At 40.5% G+C, this 25,792-nt stretch overlaps 1 protein-coding gene across 2 annotated transcripts in view; it reads right to left on the reverse strand.

Moving 5' to 3' along the window:
* Positions 1–15,709: 15,709 nt before the first annotated feature.
* The window catches only part of NALCN (sodium leak channel, non-selective), a gene marked incomplete at both ends in the record, with an annotated part of 218,699 nt that continues 208,616 nt past the window's right edge, over positions 15,710–25,792 (reverse strand). For both annotated transcript variants that reach the window (XM_084305464.1, XM_084305463.1), the window contains 9 exons: positions 15,710–15,903; positions 17,372–17,489; positions 18,160–18,309; positions 20,419–20,569; positions 21,268–21,425; positions 23,006–23,121; positions 23,636–23,768; positions 24,605–24,698; positions 25,394–25,542. In XM_084305464.1, the coding sequence (XP_084161590.1) occupies positions 15,710–15,903; positions 17,372–17,489; positions 18,160–18,309; positions 20,419–20,569; positions 21,268–21,425; positions 23,006–23,121; positions 23,636–23,768; positions 24,605–24,698; positions 25,394–25,542 (1,263 nt within the window). The remainder of the gene's footprint in view (positions 15,904–17,371; positions 17,490–18,159; positions 18,310–20,418; positions 20,570–21,267; positions 21,426–23,005; positions 23,122–23,635; positions 23,769–24,604; positions 24,699–25,393; positions 25,543–25,792) is intronic.

Raw genomic sequence — 25,792 nt, forward strand, 5'->3', positions numbered from 1 at the left:
AGCCAGGCTCTCAGCTGGTGGAGAAAACTAGCAACAGTAGGAAAGATTTCTGGATGAAAACCAATAAATGCATTATTATACAGGATTTTACATGCAGTGGGACCCAGTTAGCTTCACTTGGGAGTGAAAGACTGATTTTCCTTGGCCATTATCATGTCTCCCACACCTGATGTAAGATGGTTTCCAAGGGAAGAAAGAAAATCTCCAGGAAAAAGTGGATTCTTCATCTGCAGATTTAAATAACAGTAACTTAGCATTAAAAAAAAAAAAAGAGGGAGAAAGGAAGAAAGGAAGAAAGGAAGAAAAAGGAAGACAGAAAGAGAGAGAGAAAGAGAGAGAGAAAGGAAGGAAGGAAGGAAGGAAGGAAGGAAGGAAGGAAGGAAGGAAGGAAGGAAGGAAGGAAGGAAGGAAGGAAGGAAGGAAGGAAGGAAGGAAAGGGAGAAAGCTTATCACTTCATCTTGCGTGCAAGAATTCTTAACTCAGCAAATTAGAAGCTAAATTCCCCCACAAGCACATTGCCTTCTCACTTGTCTTAATATATTCATCAGTTCTTAGCTGATGGAAAAATCTGATTTCCATGCATGGCCAGAATACAGTTGTTGGGCTTCTGGAGAGATATTTTCTTCCTTTTCATGACGTGTGGCTAAACTAAGTCTTCAGAGGCTTCCCTGGCACAAACAGTATTGAAACTAATGGTAACAACAATCTCTGATTTAATTGCCCCAACCTAAGGATACCATCTTGTTCAGGTATCTCCAAAATTTAGCGTAAGAATTCAAAATTAAGACACCATTTCTTATTATCACTCCCAGAGCTGTTGCTGCTCCTTCCAAACAACATAAACCTGGATGTGCCTTCACAGATACGCCCTCCCCTCCCCATCTTGGACTCACAGTTTTTGTGTCCTATATTTCTGCTCATAGCATCTAATTTTGCCTGTATTTAACTACTTAACAAGTGGGTATTCTTCAACAGTTTTTCTACCTATACTCAGGCTAGTAAGTCATCTCTCTCTCTCTGACCTGGAGGGTAAAATTGTTTCCATAGTTTTTCAGCTTTCCAAAGCACATCAATAAACTATTTTGAAGATTGTTTTACTAAGTTTGTATAAAGTGCAAACACTCACATCTAGTTTTGTTTTTAAGAATCGTCTTCTCAGAGTTTACTGATGATTTTCAGATACTTGGGAGCATGTTATGCCTCTGGCAGACTTCCTGGGAAATTTACGAGTGCAACAAGCCTCCAGTTCTTCAGGGGACTTTGAATAAACTTATACATCAGCAAAACAAGGACGAGCAGCAAGCTGCTGCTGGTAGTCATGGACATTAGAAGACTGCCCAGGGACAGGAGGTTTAGGAAATTAATAACCTTTACACTTTAAGTTCTGCTTTTAAAATGTAGAGGAGATGAAATGGTTGTTTGTGGATATGAAACCAGATCAAAAAGACTGAGCAGAACTCTTGGAAAAATATTTATTTGTATGGGTCATTTACCAGCTTGGGCAAAGCAAGTGAGCTGGATAATAAATAGTTTTACTTAAGTGCATACAGCAAAGTTAAGAGATGTTCCTGTTGAAGGCTGACTCCTACCATTTCAGATTCATATGGCAGGACTTGTGGTGCCAGGACTTTGTCTTAGAGGAATGGACCACTTGAGCTGGAAGGCCAGTTTTAAGAACAGAGATTTTATGCACATCTGAAGGCATGTCTCTTTCCAAAGTTCAGGAGCTGACTAATCTGTTATGTTTCAGGTTGCTGCATGTCACTGGTGGACATACTACAAGATGACCCATGCTGCTGGCGTATATTCTGTGTGCCAGATGGAGCCCGTGGCTGGACTTGTACTGGGAGTCATACATCCATGTGGGGTCGTATGATAAGGGTCTGACTGTGTGCTGTTGCTTTAAGGGGAAGGCAACATCACATTAGGCTGTTATTGAGAGCTAGGGTCTGAGATGAACTTGTTTTGAACACAGGGCTGTGCCAAAGACCCCAGACACTTCTGTGTATGGAATGACATAGCGAGGAAGCCTGGAACACAGCAGGAGGCAGAGCCCTTGTGGCGTAGTCACATGAAGTAGGAAGCACCTAGTCAACCCTCCCACTTGGCAGTGGCACCTGGCAAGCCTGGTACGAGGTGACCCCAAGACACCATGCTGCATCATGTGCAGTCCCATAAACCCCATTCTACAAAGGAGCAACACACAGCCATTATACAGACAGAGCCATATGCCTCCAGCCTCCCCTAAATTAAATCTTTTCCCAGCCTTGTCACTTTTCATAACACAGGAGCCAACAGGTATCACTGGGTTATGGGCATCTCCAGCACTGCTCTGTGGGGGAGGCTTTGGCAAGCACATTTCCAAATGTCCATGTACACCAGGATTTTCAAAAACACTCACTTCCTGCTGGAGATGAGGCTCTCCATGCCCACAACAGTGTGGCCTCAGGCTTTTCTCCGCAAGACCTTAAAGATTCTAGACTCGAAAGTCCTTCAGGCAATAACTGCCTTTTTGTGCATATTTTTATAACACCAAGGAGACCTGAGCGTAGTGGAAGCCATCAAATGGAAAGCTTTGGTATGGCTCACAAATAAAGAACAAAGGAAGACTCTTGGAGAGGAAGACTTCATCTGAAAACAAGAAGATACTAAAATAATTATTATTTGGAGCCCAGGAAACTTGGATTTGCAAAGTTGGGGGTCATTTTAAAGTAAACTTACTTTAAAGTTTGTTTTAACTGTTTTTTTTTTTCTTTCTTTCCTTTTTTTTTTTTTTTTTTTTTTTTTTTTTTTAATCATTCATCTCAGCAAAAGAACAGGTGGTCAGGGCTTTCATGTTTGGTAGTTCATATTGCATTTATGCTTACGTGCCCTGCAGTGCCCCACTTCAGAAGGAAACAGCACGGTAAAATAACAACAAAAAAAAGAAGAAACGTAAGCCTGCTTTTATGTTGCATTGTTGTTTTGACTATTGTTGCTAGCAGAGATTCACAGGAGAAGAGTAGCAATTAAAAACCGTTGGAGTGACTTCGGGTCATTTTTAATTATTTGTGACACTAGCAATGAAATGATAGTTCCAAGTCAGTGCAGCTAAGGCTTACCATCCCTGCAGAAACTCCTGCTAGCAGACTTCCAGCGATGTTATCACAGATCACAGAAATGGCACACTTTGTTGCTTCTGGGAAACTTAACACCCAAGGGGACACGATCAATGAAGGGGTGACTCGGACAATTGCACGTATGAAAGGAGAGGAAGCTTGGGCAAAGCAGGAGGCAGAAATGGACTTGGAGGGAATTGCATGGTAATGATCTCTAGGACACACCAGATTTGAAGATGGTGGGGAAGGATGAACAAGGGTCCATATCTGTTGATGGTGGCCTGGAGAGAGTCACTGTACATAATGTACAAGGGAGATGTAAGACCTTCTGAGCCCAACCAAAGGCAAGGAGAGACTTCTCACTGCTCCTCTGGCCGATGACGAGCTATTCACACTCCAAATCACCAAACTGGCTTCTAAAAAATTGCAAAGCAAATTGTGAAAAGGGAAGGGAAAAAATGTTTCTGAAATCCAGAGGCCATGCATTCAGTTCCTGAATAGACCTTGTCAAAGGTCCCTGGGTGCAGTGTAGTACTTTTAGGCCATTTGCTTTATTTTTAGATCAGACAGGTTTCTACCGGTTTGACCCATTCTTTATTCTACCTGATCAAAGTTAAAAGGCAAAAAGCTTTTCCCCTTCATGCCACGCAATGTGAGAGCTTTTATTCACCACAGCACAACTAACAGTATCAGAAAAGGGTTTTCTTCTACTTTGTAAAGTATTAAATATATAAAAAATATACTTATGTTAAATATTGTCATTACATGGAATAGAAATAACAATAATGGAAGTAGAAAACAAATACTTCTAATAGGAATATATTGATCAACACTGACAGATCTTGCTTGTATTGCTTAATACTCCAAGAGCCTAACAAAAAGACACAAACACTATTAAAGGATTTTTTCACTCAAGTATTTTAAAGTTTTCCTTGTAGCTGCTGCTGCAGATTTGACCATAAAAACAGAAGATTGACTATGCTGAGCCAAGCTAGGGATCCAATATCCTGTCTTTGGCAGAGAGCAATAACAGATGCTTAGAGAAAAAATGTAAGAAATAGTGCATTTATGGAGTGATCTTTCCCCTGGTATGCACTCGCCATTTCCAGCAATAACCATTTAAGAGTTTCCCAAGCCGGCTGTGGCATCCAAACCATCACGTTTAATGAAGGAGTCTTCTTGCTGGGCTGTCACCAGGTTGTTGTAATTAGGTACCAGGTAATTCTGTGCCAGCTGGAGCTGGGCAGCATCCAGACAGCTCCCAAAAAGGGCTCTGAGGGACAGTCCCAGGGGCAAACTTCCCACCTGGCACCCTTCCTCCCGCAAACAGGGGGCCTGCCACTCCTCTGCGTGCGGCCTCACAGCCACCGGCACAGCATCGCTTGGATTCACCCCTATGCAGGTGCCCTGGTCAGCGGTGGTGTTCCTGGGGGTGAAATGACAATTAAAAGAAAAAAGAAAGAAACATGAGCACTTTCAGAAGCCCTCACGGTAACTTTTGCTGCTGAAAAGCTGTAATTTTGTGTATGTTTCAGGAAAAAAGAAGTAAAGCCTGTACACACTTCCCCATGGTTTACTGAAGTAGTTTCCCAGTAACTGAGCATCCTTCTTTATGAATGTTTCAAATGACTAAATGACTGAGTCCTCCCTTAGGTCTAGGACACTACTTTCTAGAAGAAATTCAATAAATCCAATTTCAATAAATCCAAGTGTTCTTCTCCCCTCCCATTATTTTTCTCTCTGTGCTCAGACCTGCTAACAGCCTCGCTATATTTGCTTGTGAAAGTCCTCGCTACCCACTAAGGGTGTTATGGGTCCATTTAACCACTCACGTCCCAGAAATCCACTAGGGGTGTTGATTAGCTTTGATCTGAACACGGCATTGCTGGGTGCACTTGGATTATGCCCCTGTCACCAGAAAAAAAAAAAAAAAAAGAGATCAAAAAAAAAAACAGAAAAAAACACAATGTCCCAAACAATTTACAAAAATATTTGTATTTTGGAGCCACGGACAAGCTGTATTTCACCTAAACAGCCTCTGGTCAGCCCCCATGGCAGCCTGTTACTGAGATATGCCTTTTTAAATTCAGTTTTTCCACTAGCTTGGACACACCATGCAACTCTGGGACAACACACCTCTCCACTCCTACTTTGTGTGATCCAGAATTTGTGAACTTGATCACATCTGGTGGCCGTTGTTGCAGTAAATTTGCAAACTCTCACTCAGTTATTAGCTAGAAGCCTTAGAGTCCTGCATTACAGCAAAAAATGTATCCATATAGATGCTGATGGGCCCAGTGCTTACAAACTGCATTTTGGGGAATGTCTAATTGTTTCAAGTGCAAGAGCCAAACAAAGCAGACACAGCTGGTGAGACCTTACTGGTCCCTCCTATCCCAGGTCTCAAACAACAGGCTGGTTCGGCCTAAGAAAGAAGCCCAACTGCAATGGGGGTCACTTTGGTGAAGGGCTGGCTGTGTGACTGATGAGGTGTCTCAGACACCCCAGATGAGTTACTGTGCTGGATGCTGGTTGGTCACAAATGCAGCCTTGGGGGTTAGAAGCACATGAAGGGCAGAGCATTTGGAAATGTAATTTACATATAGACAAGTGCTCAGTGTCATAGAATCATGAAAAAGTTTGGGTTGGAAGAAACCTTAAACTAGTTCCAAGCCCCCTGCCATGGGCAGGGACACCTCCCACCAGAGCAGGTCACCCAAAGCCCCATCCAGCCTGGCCTTGAACACCTCCAGAGATGGGGCATTCACAGCTTCTCTGGGCAACCTGCTCCAGTGCCTCACCACCCTCAGAGTGAAGAATTTCTTCCTTATATCTAATCTAAACCTTTCTTCTTTTAGTTTAAAGCCACTCACCCTTGACTTGTCACTACACTCCAAGACAGAGTCCCTCCCCAGCTTTCCTGTAGCCCCCTTTAGGTACTAGAAGGCTGCTGTAAAGTCTTCCTGGACCCTCCTCTTCTCCAGGCTGAACAATCCCAACTTTCTCAGCCTATCTTCAAAGGAGAGGTGCTCCAGCCCTCTGATCATCTTCCTGACCCTCATCTGGACCCGACCTAACAGTTCCATGTCCATCTTGTGATGGGAGCCCCAGAAATGAATGCAGTGCTCCAGGTGGGGTCTCATGAGAGTAGCATAGAGAATAACCTCCTTTGGTCACAATCACCTGTGAAAATTTGCACAAAGGCAGACCATGGAAAATGGAAGGATTTGGAAGATCCTTCTTGGCCCTACTTTCAGGGCTAAGCAGGGAAAGCCACAGCAGGAAGCATACATGACAGCTACACAGGGAAGCTGTAAGTACTTTAGGTTAGGAAGCTGTCATATTAATGATTTTTTTTTAATGATTTTTTTTTTTCCTGCTGCTTATGTTTTTAACAACTCCTTCTACCCACTGCTCAACAGAGAGCACTTTACCAGAAACCAGCCTCCTTCTTTTTACACTACCACAAAATGTCCTGGACTTCTCTTCTGCAGTGCTTGTGAACCGCTCCTCATCTGCCTGACCTTTCTTGACAGCAAGCTTGCAGAGCTTCAGCCAGGAGAGCACTTTTACCAAAGAGGCTGAAATAAAGCAGGGTGTCATTGTTCCAACTCTTGTTTTTATTAATGTCCTTGGCTTTGAAGCAGCCTGAGATACCATGCTACACCATCATTTGCAAGATATTTTTTTTTTCTCTGTGAGCTCTGAGGAATTCCTTCTCCCTTTGACTATTAATTTTACAGTGTACTATACACGCACTTGCAGGTGTTAGTAGAGATAATTTTTGTGCCAATTAAAGGTCTGATTTGGCACAGAGATCATACAGCTTTGCAAGCTGCTTTTCTCCTGCTTGGAGAATTTGTTTCCTTCTTATTTCTACACCTCAGCTTTGGGGACAGTTCTGTACTAAACAGTGGCACAACCTGCCTTCCTGGGCTGCTCAGCATGATTTTGTACGGAATCTGCTGGCGACACATCTGAGACTACTACTGTCCCTGATTTCTCAGCCTTGCTAAGCTGATGTGGTGAACCTGCTCTTCATACTGAGAGTGTCCTTGCTGCCCCGAGGCTCTACTGACTGCATGATTCCAAGTCTGCAGCAGCCTATTTGTAGTTATTAGCAGGTTGATGACAGAAATTGCCAGAATTTACTCCCTTAATTCCTTCCCACCCAATTAAATGTTGGGGTAAGATGGAAAAGAGCAATGGAAGGATTTTACTTTGATTTGTACCCTGATAGCAGTATCCCACAGCACACAGGAAGGAAAATCTCTCTCTCTTGCATCCCCTGTCTTAGCACACAGAAGCTGAGCAGTGCAAGAGACATTTAACCATGAAGCTAAATGCCATATGCAGTCACCATAGTGAATGGCAACCATGCCCTCACTGCAAGACAGCAGCAGTACGCTGTGTGCTCACAGGCTGTGTCAGTTCCCGAACATCACTTTGCAGTGCACATGCAGTGAATTTCAGATGTTGTGCATTGTGCAGTGGTGAATTTTTTTAACTAATTTATGTGCAGTTCGAGTTAGTTAATCCCTTGGTAAGACAGCTTACCTGGCAAATATTTCAACATGGCATAAAATCCTGTGGTTTGTGTTAGATGAATCCTTGAGGTAGAAGCCCTAAATAGCATAATTAGTAATGTTAAGCAAAGATGTGGGCACATAACCAAATGTGGGTGAACCACAGCTGATCAAATCAGTGCACGCAGCTGAGTATGCATGTGGGCATGTGTGTAGCCAGCCTGAAACTGTGAAATAAATCACATTAGCTTCAAGGGCCCATTAAGGAGAGGCACCACAGGATCATTGCAGCCATAGGGAAACTTCATGCTGGCTTCAATGGACATTGCATATAACCCTGTGCTTTTTCATTCCCTTTCCCTCTTGATGTAAAAACTGTTATGAAAAAATAACACCATTCTCTGTTTTTCACGTTAAAGCACAGAAAGAAAGCAGTGCTTCAAAATGTTTCTCCAAATGATTAACTATTAGTCAACAAATGTCATCTGTAATGGTATTTCTCATCCAACCTGTATTGGGTTTATGTGGTAAGGTTTTGGTAGCAGAGGGGCTGCAGGGGTGGCCTCTGTGAGCAGAGCCCAGCAGCTGCCCCATATCAGATCAGAGCCAGCTCCAGCTGGCTCCAAAAGGGGACCCACTGCTGGCCAGAGCAGAGACAATATGGGATATTGTTTGCACCTCTGGGAGAGCAGACTGAAGAAAGGGAAAACAACAACAACAAAATCCTGTTGTGTTATAGCAGCTGGGAGAGGGGAGTGAGAAGCAGCCCTGCAGCCCCCCAGGCCAGTGCAGTAGGAGGGCAGGAGGTGCTCCAGGTATGCAGCAGCAGTTCCCCTGCGGCCTGTGGAGAGGCCCCTGGTGGAGCAGGCTGTCCCCCTGCAGCCCATGGATCCCACATGGAGCAGATCTCAACGCTGCGGCCCATGGAGAGCCCCCGCAGGAGCAGGCCCTGGGCTGGAGCTGCAGCCCATGGAGAGGAGCCCACGCAGGAGCAGGGGGTCTGGGAGGATCTGCCGCTCACCTGTGGGGGACCCGTGCTGGAGCAGTTTGCTCCTGGGGGATGGATGGACCCCATGGTACAGAGCTGTGTGGGAGCAGTTCTTGAAGAGCTGCTGCTTGTGGGCAGGCCAGGGGCTGAGAGTGGTCATGAAGGAGAGGTGGAGATGAAGCGTCAGGGAGTGACCACAGCCCCCATTACCCGTTCCCCGGCAATCAGGGGGAGGAGGTAGGAGTGGGTGGATGGGGGGAAGGTATTTTTAATTCTCTTTTAGTTTCTCACTGCTCTAGTCTGCTAGTGATAGGCAATAAATTATATTAATCTCCCTATGCTGAGTCTGTTTTGCCCATTACGATAATTGTTGAGTGATCTCCCTGCCCTTATCTCACCTCTTGAGCCCTTTCCATCGTATTTTCTCCCACTTTCCCTTTGAGGAGGGGGAGTGAGAGAGAGGTTGTGGTGGAGTTCAGCTGCCCAGATGGGTAAAACCACCACATAACCATAGCTTGTAAATGAACATATGCTTAGAGTCAAGGAAAAAAAAAAAAAAAAGGACTTTCAGACATGGAAATCAGACATCATAAAAAGCAGGTGTCACAGTTCAAATTATTGAGCATAATTTGTCTCAAAAAGAAAAAAAAGAAAAAAGAAAAAAAAAAAAGTGTATTTAATTAATGGCATAAGATTTCTGACAGCTACTTGTTTCTTCAACTTGAAGTGCTAGATTTTGAAAATTATGTCACTCCTGAATTTTCCTTGGAGTCGAAATACGAAGATAAGCTCCACTTCAACCGACATGCAAATATTGCAATCACCGGAGACAGAAAAAATTAAATGCTATTGCTAATGCAATCTTCTATTACAAATTCCTTGCATATCATATACAGGTGGGAATGCAAACGTCATTAAGTTTCCCAAAAAGTCATGCTTCCACAAAAAACAAAAATAAAAGCATTTTTTTCAGTATGTAACACAAGGTTAGTGAAAGATCCCTTGTTCTATAATCATGCTGAAAATTCCTTGGCATTGTGATATCTAAATGCTGTGCAAAACAGAAAAATAAAATTTTGCCACAGAGATGATCAACCTACTGATCTTGAATGTGTGTGTGTACGCACATGCAGACAGGCCATGTAAAGCAGCGCTAGCCCTCTAGTGTTAGGAAAAAAAAAACCTTCAAATTTGTTGTAGTTCTGAGATATCTTAAAAGATGGCTCAGCTATTGAAAATTGTTGAAATAGCCTATCTTTGGCATTTCTGACTGTCCAGCTCAGGAGCATTATAATGTTTGTTTAGAACTGTGTCTGACAGAACATCTATTAAAATATATCTCTGCAGCTGGATTGGCTCAGAAAACCAGTTGTACAGATTGTACTAAGAGATTTTTCTACTGAAAAGCACTGAAAACCACTTCAAAGAAGAAAGACCTTATAAAAGCAACCCAAGCCCAAGCTAGTAGCATTTGTACAAACTGTTTCTGAACAGCAAAGTAAGAAGGAGCCTGGTGTCCCTGGCTCCAATGGCATGTGGCAAGAGCTGCACGGCCACACTGCATGGGGAAGAGCCCTGTCACATCCATAAAATGAATATCCCTGAGCCATGTTTGGTGTTTATATGGCCCCTATCACATATTCTTTGTGTGCTTTGTTCATTACAGTTGTCTGGAATAAGGCAAGGGACATGTCACACTGACCACAGCGTGAAGTTGAGAGGATAATGCCACATAGAGTGTGCCATGGAAAGGAGCTTCTAGGGATGCCTGGGAGCACAAAGCTGCTCATGTCCTATCTGAGGGCTGTGCAAGGCAGAGGGAGAAACACACAGCATAATCTCATCCAGAATGTCTCCTGGGGGTGGGGTGGGGTGTTCCCAGAGGGAATTACCCAAACTCCCAGCAATGCCTTGGAGCAAAGAGGCTAGGGTGGCCTGACACAGAGCTGGAGCTGAGCTTAGCCAGAGACCCAGAGAAAGATTTCCTCTGTACAAAGAATTTACAGCCATATAATTAAAGGTGAGGCTTTTAAAACCAGTTAAGATAGCTGATACATAGACCTGTGGGAGCCCTCTTGCTGTTAGAATAAAACCAAGGTTATTTGGGTTTTAACAAAGATCAATAGAAAAAAAATCTTTAAAGTGAAATAAGCATTTCCACGGGTATGCAAACTGATTTAGTGAAATCAATTTGCTACAACAGGTTAAATTTAAACTGGTGCAACTTCCTCATGTAGATAAGCCCTTATAGATATACTTTGAATTGAAGTATGCATATGAAGCTGAAATACATTTATAGGCCAAGGTCAGAGATGCATTCTTGCTGTTGCTGATCCAATTAAGATGAAGGTTTTACTATTTGGCTTTTAAAACCAGGAGTACTTGGCAGGCCTTAGGAGTCGACGCAACTGGGTGAAGGATTAAACTGGCAAAGTTCAGGGCATTGTACTTCCCAGTGGGAGAAGAGCTGGACCTGGTTACAAGCGGCCATGTGTAAGAACTTCTTACTCACAGCAGCTAAAACAGTTCATGGGATCATGCCCCTAGGAGCATCCACAGCACAAGAGTGGATTACACGCACACTTAACATCACAGATCTAAAAGTTTTGGCAGAAAAGCTCAGGTGAGCCTCACTGCACCCATTGCCTGCTCCACAGCACCCAAGCACCCACAGTACCCAAGCACCACAGTGCTGGAGGTTTCCCTTCCATGGTGGAGCAGTCAGCTGGACCCTGCATCTGCTCACCTTCTGTGGCCAGCATTTGGCAAAATCACTTCCAGCAAATAAAACAAAATGTTCTTCTTTCTTTCTCTCTTTCTCTCTTTCTCTCTTTCTCTCTTTCTCTCTCTCTTTCTCTCTTTCTCTTTCTCTCTCTTTCTCTTTCTCTCTCTCTCTCTTTCTTTATTTCTTTCTGCGACATACTGATAACAAAGGCAGTGGTCCTCTTTTTCTACTGTCAGTTTTCCATATGACATCCACTAAGCTATCATTTTATGAAATGCAATTTTGTAGGTGCCCAAATAGTTTGCCCAAATTCCCTAGTGCAGGTATGCAAGGCAGATAAATGCACGAAGCCAGTAATGGTGCTGAGACACTTACCTGAGAAAGGAACCTGTGGAAGGGGGCTAAAATGCCATTGCCTGTACACTTAGCTCGCTGATGGGTTAATAACTCGGTGCTTAGAGGTTCGTCATTGAGAACAATGGGCAACAGCTGCTAATGGGGTCCGACACTAGCACCCTTGGGAAGAAGAGGAAGGTTAATTGAATTCTAGTGAGGCTTCCTTTGTATTGCAGAGCAATTGAAGAAAGCAGGGCAGCCAACTTCCCAGCATCATCAGCAAGTTCATCCTTGGTGTGATTAAAATGACTGCAGTAGAAGGGATGGATTAAGCCTTCTAAAACTAAAGTCAGTGAGACTGAGATAATCATATTGGAAACATTGACTGACAACTCAGGCCAGAGTTTATTTTCTTGTGTGGAAATGCTGTGGGAGGAGAAGAGCGGACATTCTGGATGGGAGGCTTAGCACAGATCTTGCTTGCTGGGGCTCCAAATGTACTGTTACAACAGTGCGAGCTCTTTTCCTGCTTTGGTTATTCATGGACATCCTTATCTGCACAATAACAAGAGCAGTGGGCATGTTGTGAATAACAGAAGAGAACAAAAAAGATTATTCTTACAAAGTCAGTCACTTGCTTTTGGCATCCAAAGCTCTGGCTTCTCAGAAGCTGTGATACTGGTCTTTGAATGTAGACAACACTGAACGTAATGTTATTTGGAAGATATTTAAATCTGATTGGTCCTGATTAGTTAAAACAATGATGGTATTTTAGCTTGCCAGATAAAGTGCACTTTATGTTTTTAGCTCTTAATTCAGTTGGATATCATCCAGTAGCAAATGGTTTCAAGTTATTAATTTCTTCGTTCTAAATGTGATTGTCTGAAAAAGGACCTGACTTTGGAACGCTATTAAGATACAAGTCTGCTGCGTGTTCTCAGACTTCCCACAGGAACATTTTTCTTTGAGCAGTGACAACATGGACCACTCATTTTGCCCCAACCAAGCCACGAAGACTTTTACAACTTGCTTCCTATGGAAGAGAGCTCTCCTTGGGATGAAAAGAGGTCTAAGCACTTTATTCTTTTTATTTTTATGGGATAATACTGCATTTAATGCTATGAGCCAAGAGCGCTGCAGGTAGTGATATTCCCCTGGCAATTTTTTGTTTACCTTTGTCTAGGATCTGTTCTTGTTTGAACATTTCTCCAGGGCTGTCTGGACTGACTCTAATTTCCTAATGCAGTATTATTCCCTCCTTGTCTCTCTTCCATTGTTTGTGCATGTTGTTTTGAACTTTGCTTCTTCACCTTCATGTGCAAATCTGCGGTGGTTGCTCTGTGGTAAAGTAGGAGGTTATTAGTTCCTCTAGTTATGCCAGGGGTGTCATCCTAAGAAGATTTTCACCCTAATCTAGTCCCCTGGGTGCTCTGGTGTATATTATTTTCATGTCTATGTAATTGCATTTCACTTCCTATATTTTTACAAAAGCAAAGTGAGGGAGGCAGCAGGTGAGCACTGCTTTCTTAGAACCAGATTGCAGGTTAAATGAATGGTCCAGGGACCTCAAGTGTTTTGTAAAATGTTTGAAGGCAGCCTATAAAACCATCACACCCTTTCCACCACAAACTTACTCATCATACGCACACACACAAGCATGTTCACATCTTGGAGCTAAACAAAGAAAAAGAGTTAAACAGAAATAAAAAATAAACAATCCTATATAGTCCCATTTTCTGAATGAGAAACCCTGTGGCAGTACTGCTGAGGTCAGTCACTGAAAGTCCCTCTAAAAAAAAAACAAAGGCCTTCCAATTAGAGGAATTTGAAAGCATCGCTTTAAGTGATCCTCTACAAACCACACACCTAGCCACTATGCAGCATTATCACAGATGAGCTAGATATAGCAAATGCAGTTAGAATGAAAGCCAGGGGGAGGAATATTGCTTAAAGCAACTCACTTTTATTGACAGAGTACTGTAAGGCAAGGAAAAAATGTCTGCCAGATTTTTTAAAAAGAAGATTTGCAGCAAGAATGGTTCAGAAAGATCTGCAGTTCAATATATTATTGAAATTTCAAAGATACCGTCTTTTATAAATCCAATATTTATCTTATTGTCATATATACAAAAGCTGAACTTAAAGAAGCACAGAATAGAACACAAAATCATGGATTTCCATATGAGGTTTTGTTGATGGTTCATAATCTAGCCAGTAAACAAGAGAATGCACAGATTCTGTTACATATATAGAATCGACTAGATTTAAACTTAAATATATCCCAAAGCAAATAAAGTAACCACAAAATACAGATGTGTGCAATGTGACATTTTTTGGAAAAAAAAAAATCTAAACAATGTTCAACTGGATACCGAGAACAAAACACTGATAGATGCCAAGAAAACTGTATTTTATGGCCAAAGCTAATTTTGCATTTACAGTGAAGGCATCTGTGAAAACAATTCTGTATTCTGACCACCCTATGTTAATATTTTGGCCAGAAAACATCACAAAGCACTGTCTTTTGTCAGCTTTTTAAAGGATATATATTTTAAGTGGCGATATACATTAGCTGTGAGCCTCTTTCAAGATCTCACATCAGGCCATGTTAGAGCAACCTATCATTTCCATAGGAAACAATGGTAATGAAAAGTCCCATCTACGCTAAAAAACCCAGTCAGTGGCCAAGCTATAAAATGTACAATCTCGCAGTTCTTCCTCGAAGGAAGGGCAAATTTTAGCCCACATTTCTAGACACCCTAAATTCTGAGACTAATGTGTGCAATACTGCTCACCTGTATTGTGTTGCTTTTCTTCTCCACCTCCATGTCTGTACAGCATTGGCCTTTCACTGGAAAAACTTATGAAAGGGACAGCTGCTTTTTCACCAGTGATAATTTAGCACTATTGGTGCTTCATAAAATAAAAGAATGCTAACATGTAATAATATTAAATATCAGGGTAAAAGGGACAAAGATACCTAACCACAGTACTATGTCATGCTTCAGCAGTGCACAGCTAATAGCATGAGTAGTATCATGGGTAAGTAAAATTCACTTCTACCTATACAGGATAAACTGAACCATATTTTTAAAAGCCATACAACACTGCTCTTTAAAGAGAACCCCCAACATGCTAATTTCTATTGCACAGACAAGAACAAAGTTATCTTATGGCTACACAAGGAAATGGGACCCAACTAACAGGAGAATAATGACATACATGACCAGCGTAATACATATATGTAACCAGCATAATCTGAAAATGTAGCATAAATCATGTTTTTTCACATGGAAGTCTTTTGATGGATGATTAAATGCACAGTTTTCATGTCTTTTTTTTTTTTTTCTTCTTTTTTTCTGTATGAAAATCAAGCTCTTCACATAATTAAACAAAACCCAAATATATTTACATTTTAAAAGCCAATCCTTCACCATCTGATTTTAAAATGAGTTATCTTGTATCTTGCATATTTTAAAAAAAGGTCCAGAAAAAGCTTAGATTTGTAATTCAGAATCTGCACTTTGTAAAAATACTTCCCTTTAACATGAAGTCAGTGCTGACCTCTTCAGGTCATTTGTGAATAATAAAATCTTTCTAAAGAAATCTTAATAAATAAGCTGAAGGAAAACACAAGAAGAAGAAATATATTACCTTTGTATTGTAAAGTGTTGCAATTTTAAAGTACAGTATAGGTTGAAGAAAAACACAGATGCGTATATCAAAATGCATTTCCATTATGTACTTGCAGAACATGAAATTTTTCAAAGCTCTGTAAAGGCAATACAGTCTCTCTGGCTTTATTAGTAGTGCTATTGTATACAGGTTTCTTAAAGTACAGTTAATACCTATAGAAGTGAACTCTAACATGTAAGTATGTGCTATGTTTCATATGGCAGAAGGATAAGCAATTGAAAGATTTTATGACACTGATTTTAAATAAATCATACATCACTTACAGTGTGTTCAATTCTAAACATAGAAAATTAGATTGTGTTTGAAGTGGTTGTTGTTGCAATCTTACATAAGTCTTTCTCAGATATCAAGTAGGTCCTCTCCACTTTCATCGCTCTCCACAGTTAATTGTCTTGTCCACCACTTCTTGACTTCTGATCCACAAGATGCTGCATCAGACATGGGATTCATTTTGCATACAACAGATTTCATAGTTGAACGTCCACCAAAGCGAAGGTTTACTGAAGACACGGAATGGCTTATTGGTTTGGGGGCTATGAAAGTAAGCAGAAGGCTCTGTATTAGAGTACATTTGCTTCTTGAACATTTCTGCTTAGAATTCAGGTGTACAGAACTAGCTGGACTGGGGTAGCTTTGAAGTGGTTTAGTGCAGAAACAGAAAGACTCTATCCCAATGATTTTTTCAGCTCCAGCTGCTCCCCCTACTCCCACTCATCTGCTGGTAGAGCAGTTTAACTAAGCAATGCCTGATTTCCTTTTGCTGGGATAGCTGAAGCAATAGGTCTCTTCTTACCTGGCTGATTGTAAACTAAATGATTTAGGTAGTACTTACTTGAGCTGATGTACTGGAAAAATGGTGAAAGTGTTACCACTTCAACCAGAAAAATGGAGGAAAAGAGCATTTCTATGCCTAGAAAGCGATACTTGACAACAGCCTTGGAGTAGAAACCAGTGCAAGGTGCTGGCATGGCTTTTGGAAAGCAGTAAAACAAATGTAAGTATATGAAAACCACAATTGATATTAATGATGTTATTCACAATCTTTGTTGGACTGGGAACAGAGTACTTACCACATGCCAGACTTTACTGTGCATGGGGGTGTCCCTCATTTGCTGTCCAGCATCGAACTGTCAGGATTCATGTGGTCAAGAGCAGTGCTAAGAAAGGGAACCCTGAACTCCTCATTCTTATTTGGAAAATGTATCCAGCTGGCTATAGCCCAATGATCCCTCCTTAGCATGTTCCCTATTTTACTGTTCCTCTCTGTTTTTCTCAGTGACACTTAAACGGAAAATGTGGACTGAAAGCTCTCTAGTAAGCTATTCCATTTCTTGGACAAGTACTCTGGTCACTAAAGTAGGGTTAATGGTATTCAGTGCATGATCACCTCTCTGACTTTATACGTGGCACCTTATACACTACATACACAACATAGTTACCTCTGAAGTGGACAGAATCATCTAGGTTGGAAGAGACCTCCAAGACCACCTAGTCCAACCTCTGACCTAACACTAACAGTCCTCCACTAAACCATATCACTAAGCTCTACATCAAAACGTCTTTTAAAGACCTCCAGGGATGGTGATTCAACCACTTCCCTGGGCAGCCTATTCCAATGCCTAACAACCCTTTCGGTAAAGAAGTTTTTCCTAATATCCAACCTAAACCTCCCCTGGTGCAACTTTAGCCTGTTCCCCCACGTCCTATCACCAGGCATGCGGGAGAATAGACTAATCCCCATCTCACTACAGCCTCCTTTAATGTACCATCTTCCAAACTTTCAGAATTGGCAGAAAGGGGAGAGATTGCTGTATTTCAGCACAGATGAGGGTTGAAAAAGTCTGATGTGAATGCAAGCTACAGACAGGAGGTAGAACTGTGAATTATGAAGCCTCTCCCTGGTGTTTGCTCTATGTTAGTGTAATGCTTTATACTTTTTTATGGTCTTATTACTGTACAGCAGGCACATGGAAACTCTACTGAAACACTTTTTTCACTTACCTGATGGCAAACGCCATTGTCCAAATTTCCGCTGAGGTTTCCCAGCATCTGCAGAGTCTTGTCGATAGCCACCTCTGTCAGAAAGCGTTGGGCTAAGGAGCTGCTGCTGGCTACTTGTCTGAACAGAGAAACAAGAACCTCAGTTAAAGTTCTGCATCACATGGGGATAATCCCAAGAAAGGCTATCTAACCTTTCTAGTCTACTTCCAAGTTTGTACACAAATCCAAACAAAATATATTGCCATTTGTTAAGGCAATATAGTTTCTATTCTTTACTGCCCCAAAACTCCACAACTGATATGAAAATAAAGACCGTTTGGGCTCAATTCCATTATGCAGTTGCATTGAAGGGTACAAAATTGTTCTCAGCCTTCTACACTAGAGTACCTTCTTCATTTCCTACTCTGGAAAAGCCCAGGAATCCTACTCACAGGACCCAGCATGCCCAGTGCTATCACTCCCAGTGTGAAAACAACTTGAGAATTCTGGAAAGGTAAACTTCATGTCCCTGAGCCTGTACACAGCTCATGCTAGTGCTGGAAGTCGGTGCTGAGTGTCATACAGCTGAGTTCACCCTACATAGTGTTAGCAAGGCAGCTAAATAAACTGGGGTATTCCTGCCATAGGTCATCTTGTCTTTACATCTAAAGGCAAAGAGAAAAGCAAAATAAAATATTGCTTTCAACTTTTCCAGGGAAAATGATATTTAAAAGAACAAATATGAAACACTGAATTTTATTTTATTTTTTAATTTGCTCTGAGTGCTGATAGTCTCCCAGTTAACATACCTCTGGCTGCGCGCTGTTATCTTGATTAATAGCATTCATATCTTCGCTTGGCTGTGTTGTCTCAATGCTGGGAGGATTCAGAAATCGGCTCAACTCCTGCTGTTGACTCTCTCGTAGACTATGGATAATGCTGCACGACTGCTGTTGTTTCTATCAAGGTACAATATGTGATGAAAATAGTGTGTATCTCATTGGTGTATCTCAGTGTTTGATTATTTAAAAACAAAACAAAACAAAAATAAACCCATGAACTTTTAAATATTTAACCAAATAGTGAGTGCCAAATGTGGATTCCAGGTGCATCAATAAAGCCACATGTATCAGATGGCCATTACTTAAATAAAGTGACTACCAGCACATCTAGCCTTTATGTATAAACTGAAGGCTAGGACTTATAAACTACATTAAGTGGAAGACAAATTGCTCATAAAAACCTAGAGGTTAAAAATACACAAAGTTTTTAATTCATATGCTAACTTCTCTGCAAAAGAAGAAACAAGGAAATTGCTAGAGATACCATAAGATTTACATGAATGCGATGAAAAAAATATGATTGTTTTCATGGACTTTGGAACAGACTTCCAAAAACAATGAATAAAACAGTAGAGGAAACCTTGGGACTGAGTATAGAATTACAGTACAAATAGAAAAACAAAACCACTACTATTATAATCATACAATCTAATTTGCTTTTAAATTAAAATAAACAGCCCTTAGGAAGGGTTTCACTTGCCTGGGTAGTTTTCACAAGCTCCCTCTTTAAAGACTAACAAGAGAATTTGAAAATACATCTTAACTTCCATAATTATATTCAGTTTATAAAGGGTTCATATAATGTGAAATGATCTGAACTGTATTAAGAGAATGAAATGAACAGCATATTTAACATAGTGTAATTCAATATCATAATGAAATGAACATCTGAGTTGAACAAACCCAGAACTGAGAGCTGAGATTAAATTTACTGTCATTGCTATTACGGAGATGGAACCAAAATGAAACTATTTATCTGAATATGCCTTGAACGCTCATGTTTCAGCTTGAATCTGCATTACGTTCATATCGCCCAGTTATACTTTTTATAAATTTGCAAACAGGAAAGGCGAGATCCCATGATCACAGATGTTTATAGAAAACCTCCACACAAGAAATAAAACTTTTTAAAAATAAAAAATAACAAAACCTGGACTCAGCCTTACAGCCACTGAAAAATCACTCATTAAGATAGCCAGGATAAAACTTTTTATATAAAGGATGATTTGTTTTTTGAAGAAAAGAGGAGAATAATTGCAAAGGCCAATTCAAATTTCCTGAAAATATTTAATACAAATTTCTTCCAAGACAAAGTTTGATCAGCAAATACTGAAGTTATGCTGAGCAAAGGCAAAAATGTTTCTGACAATCAGCAGCACTGTGTAAAGAGAATACAGAAGCACTGGCTGTATCTGTGCTAGTGAATTAAACAGACTGAGATTTCCTGCAGTGCTGAAGCCAAGCGGCAGGCCTTGCATGATCTGGCTGACCTCCTCTACAAGAAAGCTTCAAATTCACTGCTGACTGGGAACAGTCCCCACTCTACTTGCCCTGAACTGTGCCTCCTGTAGCAGTGATCTGGAAGGCAGCAGTCTGTGAGAGCAGGAACTTGCATGGACCAAAACCGGGCCAAGGAACATGAGTATGGGTGATCCCTTGCCAGTCCTGGGCCAGTGACCTGGCCCTAGTTATCTACTGGCATAGACATGGCTACTGTGGGCCATGGTTTGTAGACCTGGTTTGCATGTACACATTGCTCATTTGCACACAATTAATCTCATGACTCATTCCAATTATGAATCTTGATACATATTCCATTTGAAGAGTCATATGCTGGTAGCTGTTAGTGGTATCTTGTGTCAACAGAGGCAAGGAAATAACACAATTGTATTTAGAGGCAGGACTAGGCTGAAGAGTTTTCATCAAATTACATTGTTTTTCCTTTATTCCTTTGACTTTGGTCTTTGCACATACATCTTCCTGATGTATTGAAAAGACAGATATATTTTTGTCAGGAAAACAGCTTTTTGCTTTCAAAAGATGATTATTTTTATAATGCTTTGAATTGATCTGTTGACATTTTTTTTTTGCTGAGTTAGCAACTGCTACATTCTTTTTCATATAAATATTATTGTGTCTCCAGAATAAATTAAGCATTGTGACAGCAAATTCCAGCTTTGTTGCAATTTACTGCAGCCATTTAGAATCTGTTTTAGCTTGACTTACTGCTCTAATTCGCTTTAAGCACTTCTTCAGCCACATGCGTATGGTCTGTTTGGCTACCTCCTCTTCTATGGTATATTCCAGTTGCTCCCTAGCAAGCAGCTCTTCCAGTTGAAGACTTTTTCTGATATCCACAGACCTATATGAAAGCATGCTGGAAGAAACATACATATTGTCTTTTTTAAATGCTGATGTACAGCTAATTGAATTTAGAAAATCAAAACTCATAATTAATGAAAAAAAAAACACAAATGCAATTTTGGCACATGCACTGAATTCATATCTGAAGCTAAAAAATGCTAAGATGATTCTAGAAGAGACTTTTGGTGCTTGAAACAAATGAAGAGCCTAGCAGCTGTATTAACAATCCAACAAAGGTGTTTCACTGAACTGTAAGCAACTAGAACATTTGTAGTTTTGGTGGTTTTTTCTTTTTTTCTTTTTTTTTTTTTTTTTTGATAATTTTTTACATTTAGATAATTCTGTGATTCTGTAATGTTCTCATTTCTATTTTATTTCTAGTCAGATACACTGTCTGAGTACTTCATGTGTTAGAACAACTTTGCATTTCTTGGGATTCAAGGTCAATATAGGACTGTGGGTTAAGACAATTTGTCTCAGACAAAAATGTTAAAATCACTTACAGCTGATTCCCTAAGACCCATGTTTTCCATCATAAATATTTTTTTTCAGGAAAAAAGGGAAATCCAATTTTTGTATTACATTTTAAATGGCAGTGCCTCTGTGGCTATTGATCTTCCCTTTTCCCAAGATTAATGAATACCTTTTAGCCTAGCAAGAAACACAGGACATTATATGATTTCTACAAATTTAGAGAAAATCTCATAGTACCTCAGCACATCATGGAAAGTGACATCACCACCATTATGCAGCCGTTCCATTTCGTAGCACATGTGCTTGAACAACAGCTTGTCCTTGTCAAGATCCACCTCCAGCCTGCCACGCAGAAGCCTCAGCAGAAATTTAACTCGGAAGGTAGGAATTACTCCCTGGGTAAAATTGCATAATAGCCGGTATATTATTACAGTGATCTAACAACCAACTCAGGCATTCAACTTGATCAGTGAGAGAAATACTATTTCTCCAAAGATTCCATGTCAAACCTTGCAGCCAGCTCTTCAGCACATGCACATCACTTGTAGTTCATGGAACTTTGCTGTTATTTGACTGATACATAATGAGATTCTGTGCTGTTCATTTTGTCAGAAATTTTCAGAAATTGCTTTGGGGATTTAGTTTCCCCATTTGCATTAATCTGAAATGAGTTATAACACCCAAAAAGCTGCCTTTGAAAAACTGAAATTAAATTACAGTTTAAACATTCACAGCCTGGCCTATATCTAGCTGTAAAACTCTCCCTTTCTGTGTGAATTTTTGGACAGGATAACGTTTGTAGTTCACTGTCTTTTCATAGGTTTTCTGCTCTAAGATTCAACCTAGCCTAACTGGAAGTATTTTTGCTGTTGTTGTATTGCTGTTCCACATCACAGAGAGATACTGTCAGTTCTGGGCATGACAGATGCACAACTCTCCACCTCCATCAGAATGGACTGCAGCTTCCAACACCATCACAGCCACCTGCCACCTGCAGACAACCAACTTCTGTCACCGTATATTCATAACTTAGTGATGACACTGGGGAGGAACAACCCAGCTGGGTAAAACCACCACATCAGTACTCCAGGTATGGCCTCTCCAATGTTGAAAACAAGGGAAGGATCACCTCCTTTGACCTGCTGGCAACACTCTCAAGGTAGCCTAGGATACCATTAGCCTTGTAAGCTGCTAGAGCACACTGCTGACTCATGTCCACCTTGGTGTCCAACAGCAATCCCACATTCTTTCCTGCAAAGCTGCTTTCCAGCTGGGTCACCCCAGCATGTTCTGGTGCCTGGGGTTGTTCCTCCCCAGGTGCACAACTCTTTACCTCCCTTTGTTGAATTTCATGAGGTTCATCTCAGCCCATTTCTCCAGGCTGCCCATGTTCCTCTGGATGGCAGCATGACCCTCTGGTGCTGAGTTTTGTGTCATCTACAAACTTGCTGAGAGTGCACTCTGCCCATTACCCAGACTGTTACTGGCCTCCCACTGAGCTTTGTGCCCCTGATCAGCACCCTCTGGGCCTGGCTATTCAGCTACTTTTCAATCCATCTTGATGTTTGCTCATCCAGCCCATACTTCATTTGCTTCACTATGAAGATCTTATTGGAGACAGTGCCAAAATCTCAGCAAAGCTCTTCTGAATATCAGACACATAAATGGTTGTGGGTCTGCAGACTGAAAAAAAAAAACACAGCTGTTGTGGAGCTGGGAGTACGAATGCGACTGTGTTGATACTATGAATATTTACGTCTGTTTTTAAAACTGCTGTTGTAAGTACTTCACAGTGGTAAAGACTACAGGTTAGTATTTGATGGATCATGAACAATGTTAGATCATGTTTACTGAGCTTTCAAAACCTGGAAAGTAATTATTCAGTGAGCTTTGTCAGCACACTTTTTTCCCATATGATTTTTCAATGAAAAATGTGGGCTTACTGGATTTCAGTGCTCATGTTCAAGTTTCTTACCTCTCTTTTGTCATCAACCATGTTCCAAATAATTTGAAAATGCCTAAGATCATTATAACTTAAAAGTTGGTCTTCTTCAGTTGAATAAAACAATGAGAAATTCTCCACAATGATAGCTAAAAAACACAAAACCAAAATACACTGTAAAGAAAGCCTGTAGTAACATTCTAACTGATGAAATATAAGCAACAATGAATTTCAACAGAATGTGAATTCTGCTGTGCAAGCTTCACAGCCTATGGGCTGCTGCATAAATATTCATTGTGCTTTCTTTTAAAAAGCTGTGCTTAAATGCTAGAGAGATGCCTAATCAAACATTTTCTAAAATCAATTAGGAGAATTCCCATAGTATTGGAAAATGTTAACTGGAGGATAGGGAAGGTCAGAACATAATACATATATAATTACACACTATGAATACAACCCACCTCTGTTCAAAAAACGTGTGTTCCCAAACTTCCTAAGTTTTAGCATACACCACACTAGAGAAGTATCAAAAGCATGACATGTATATAAGGTAAAAATGAAGGTACAAAGTAACTTCATACCGGAACAGCACAACAGAATAAAGTCTAATTAATACACTACATGCCAAGATGGACTGTTTTGTTATTTCATAATTTCACTTACCAACAAGCAAATTTAGCATGATGTATGCAATGATGACATAAAATGAACAGAAATACATAAGAGCACCAGCATAATTTCCACAGTCTGTTTTCCAGTAGGTGCTATTATCTGGTGTACAAAATGGAGGCTGAACCTTTAAAACAATAGAAAACAAAGTCAGTTATTCTTAAAAAGACAATCATTAATTTATCTGTAATCCATATTATGGCTTATGACTATCATTTTTTTAAAGCTTCATAATTAAGGAATAATGCTGAACATAAGATGTGGGGGACATTTCCCTTTATAGAAAAGGAGGAAAGATCTTTTTCATTGACTCTTGTGGGCATTTTTTTCTGGTTTCTTTAGTGGTCAGAGATCAGAAAAAGAAAGAGGCATGATTAAAAAAAAAATAGGCATGGATCTCACTAACACATGCAAGGCACTCTGCAGTTATACCATTGGAAAGGAACAAATTGGTGTTCTGAAACATGGCTTTCAAAAAGCTTCCTTGTGCATTAATTTTAAGAAGGAAGTGAAAAATTTGATTTTCATTGCAACAGAAACCACGGGCAGAAATTTATTTACGCCATGTAAAATGATTCAAGAACAAATTCTGAGGTCGTTAAGACCAGCATTCACTTGGAACGAACCACAGCACAGGCATTAAAGACAAAGTTTATTTGAAAGTCCCCTTGCCACAATCAAAGGAGAAATAACAGTGGAAAAGTGTTTTACCACGCTTCCAAATCTGAAAATACATTTTTATTTTAAAACCATTTAATAGGTTGGCCCCATGAAATATTACATTATGAGTCTGTGATTGAAACTGCAATTTTTATGTCATATTCTGAGGTTTACCAAACTAGGTCTCTTAAAGAGCTAAAAGCAAGCACATCACTCTTTGTACCACCTAAGGTACTGGAAACACAGTGAGATGCAAGAATGTTTCCCATTCCTTGCCTACTTTATCTCTGTTAGTGTATTTACCATGCAGTCATGCATAATTTTGTTCCAGTCTTCTCCAGTAACTATTCTGAAGAGTACAGTAATAGCCTTGCCAGCTGATGAAAAATTTGCATGTCTGTTTTAAACAAAAAGAGAGAGAGAGATCATTTTATGTCCCAGAACTAAATTATGGCAAGAAAAAAAAAGGAAAACCATTTCCATTTTCTACTGTTCTACTATTTTGAACTGAAATTAGTTACAGTATTATCTGAGTGAGTTCATTAAATTATTTATTCTGTGACTTAAGATACAACAACTAAAATTTAGCTCAGGCACAGGTTTGTATATTCAGGCTCATTCTTTTAAAGAGCAAAAGTAGATTCAAGGCCAGTTCCTTTCTCCTGTCTCTGTTCTCTTCTTGAAGTCTGATGACGATATTGATTGGGAAATCTGCTAATGCTAAGTTGACAGAATTGTTCCCTCTGTATCAATCTGGTATATAGATCCTGTTGCTGCATAACGCCAAGAGTATGTAGTAAGCACACTGTGTTTCTGCAGCTTGTGGCTAGTGCTTTGCTGCTCTGAAGTGCATTCCAGCTGGCATAATGAAGAGCAGATCTCAGTCTGCTCTGGGCTGGACTGGGTGTCATTTGGTCCAACGCACAAGGATCGGAAAGATGGCTCAGTGCTTCCTATCAGAAATCCTGTTCGGTGTGCTTCAGCTAGACCGGGGGACATGTCTGTTTTTTACCAGGGATAAGCTTCTAACAGAATGTGATTTTTTGGGGGTGCTTTTTAAGGAACATCCCCATGAGATAGTACATACTGTACCTATTAATGTTCTCTCCGTATTTCACTGTACCAAATAAAACCACTCCAGCAAAAGCGTAACAAAGGAGCAGTAAGAACATTCCCACTATGATGAAGAAACTCTTGTACATGCTGACAACTACAGTCAGGAGTAGCATTTTCAGTGTCACCTGGAAGGACAGAAAAAGCAATCCATCATGCCATTCAGGAAAGCAGAGATAAAAGTGAGAGCTATTGCAGTTGCCATTTTGACAACAAATTCTTTACACACATAAGTTAATGGAAGAACCCAGTGAAATGGTACATTATGAATCTGATTGGAACTGAACGTTTTGTGTCTTCCTTTGAAATTCAGTATGCCTTTTACTCGTTGAAGATATCACCACATCCACCTAACAATGTCAAAATGTTGGTCCTCAA

The sequence above is a fragment of the Netta rufina genome (genome assembly GCF_964035555.1).
Source record: "Netta rufina genome assembly, chromosome: 1".
In the NCBI taxonomy this organism is placed as follows: domain Eukaryota; kingdom Metazoa; phylum Chordata; class Aves; order Anseriformes; family Anatidae; genus Netta; species Netta rufina.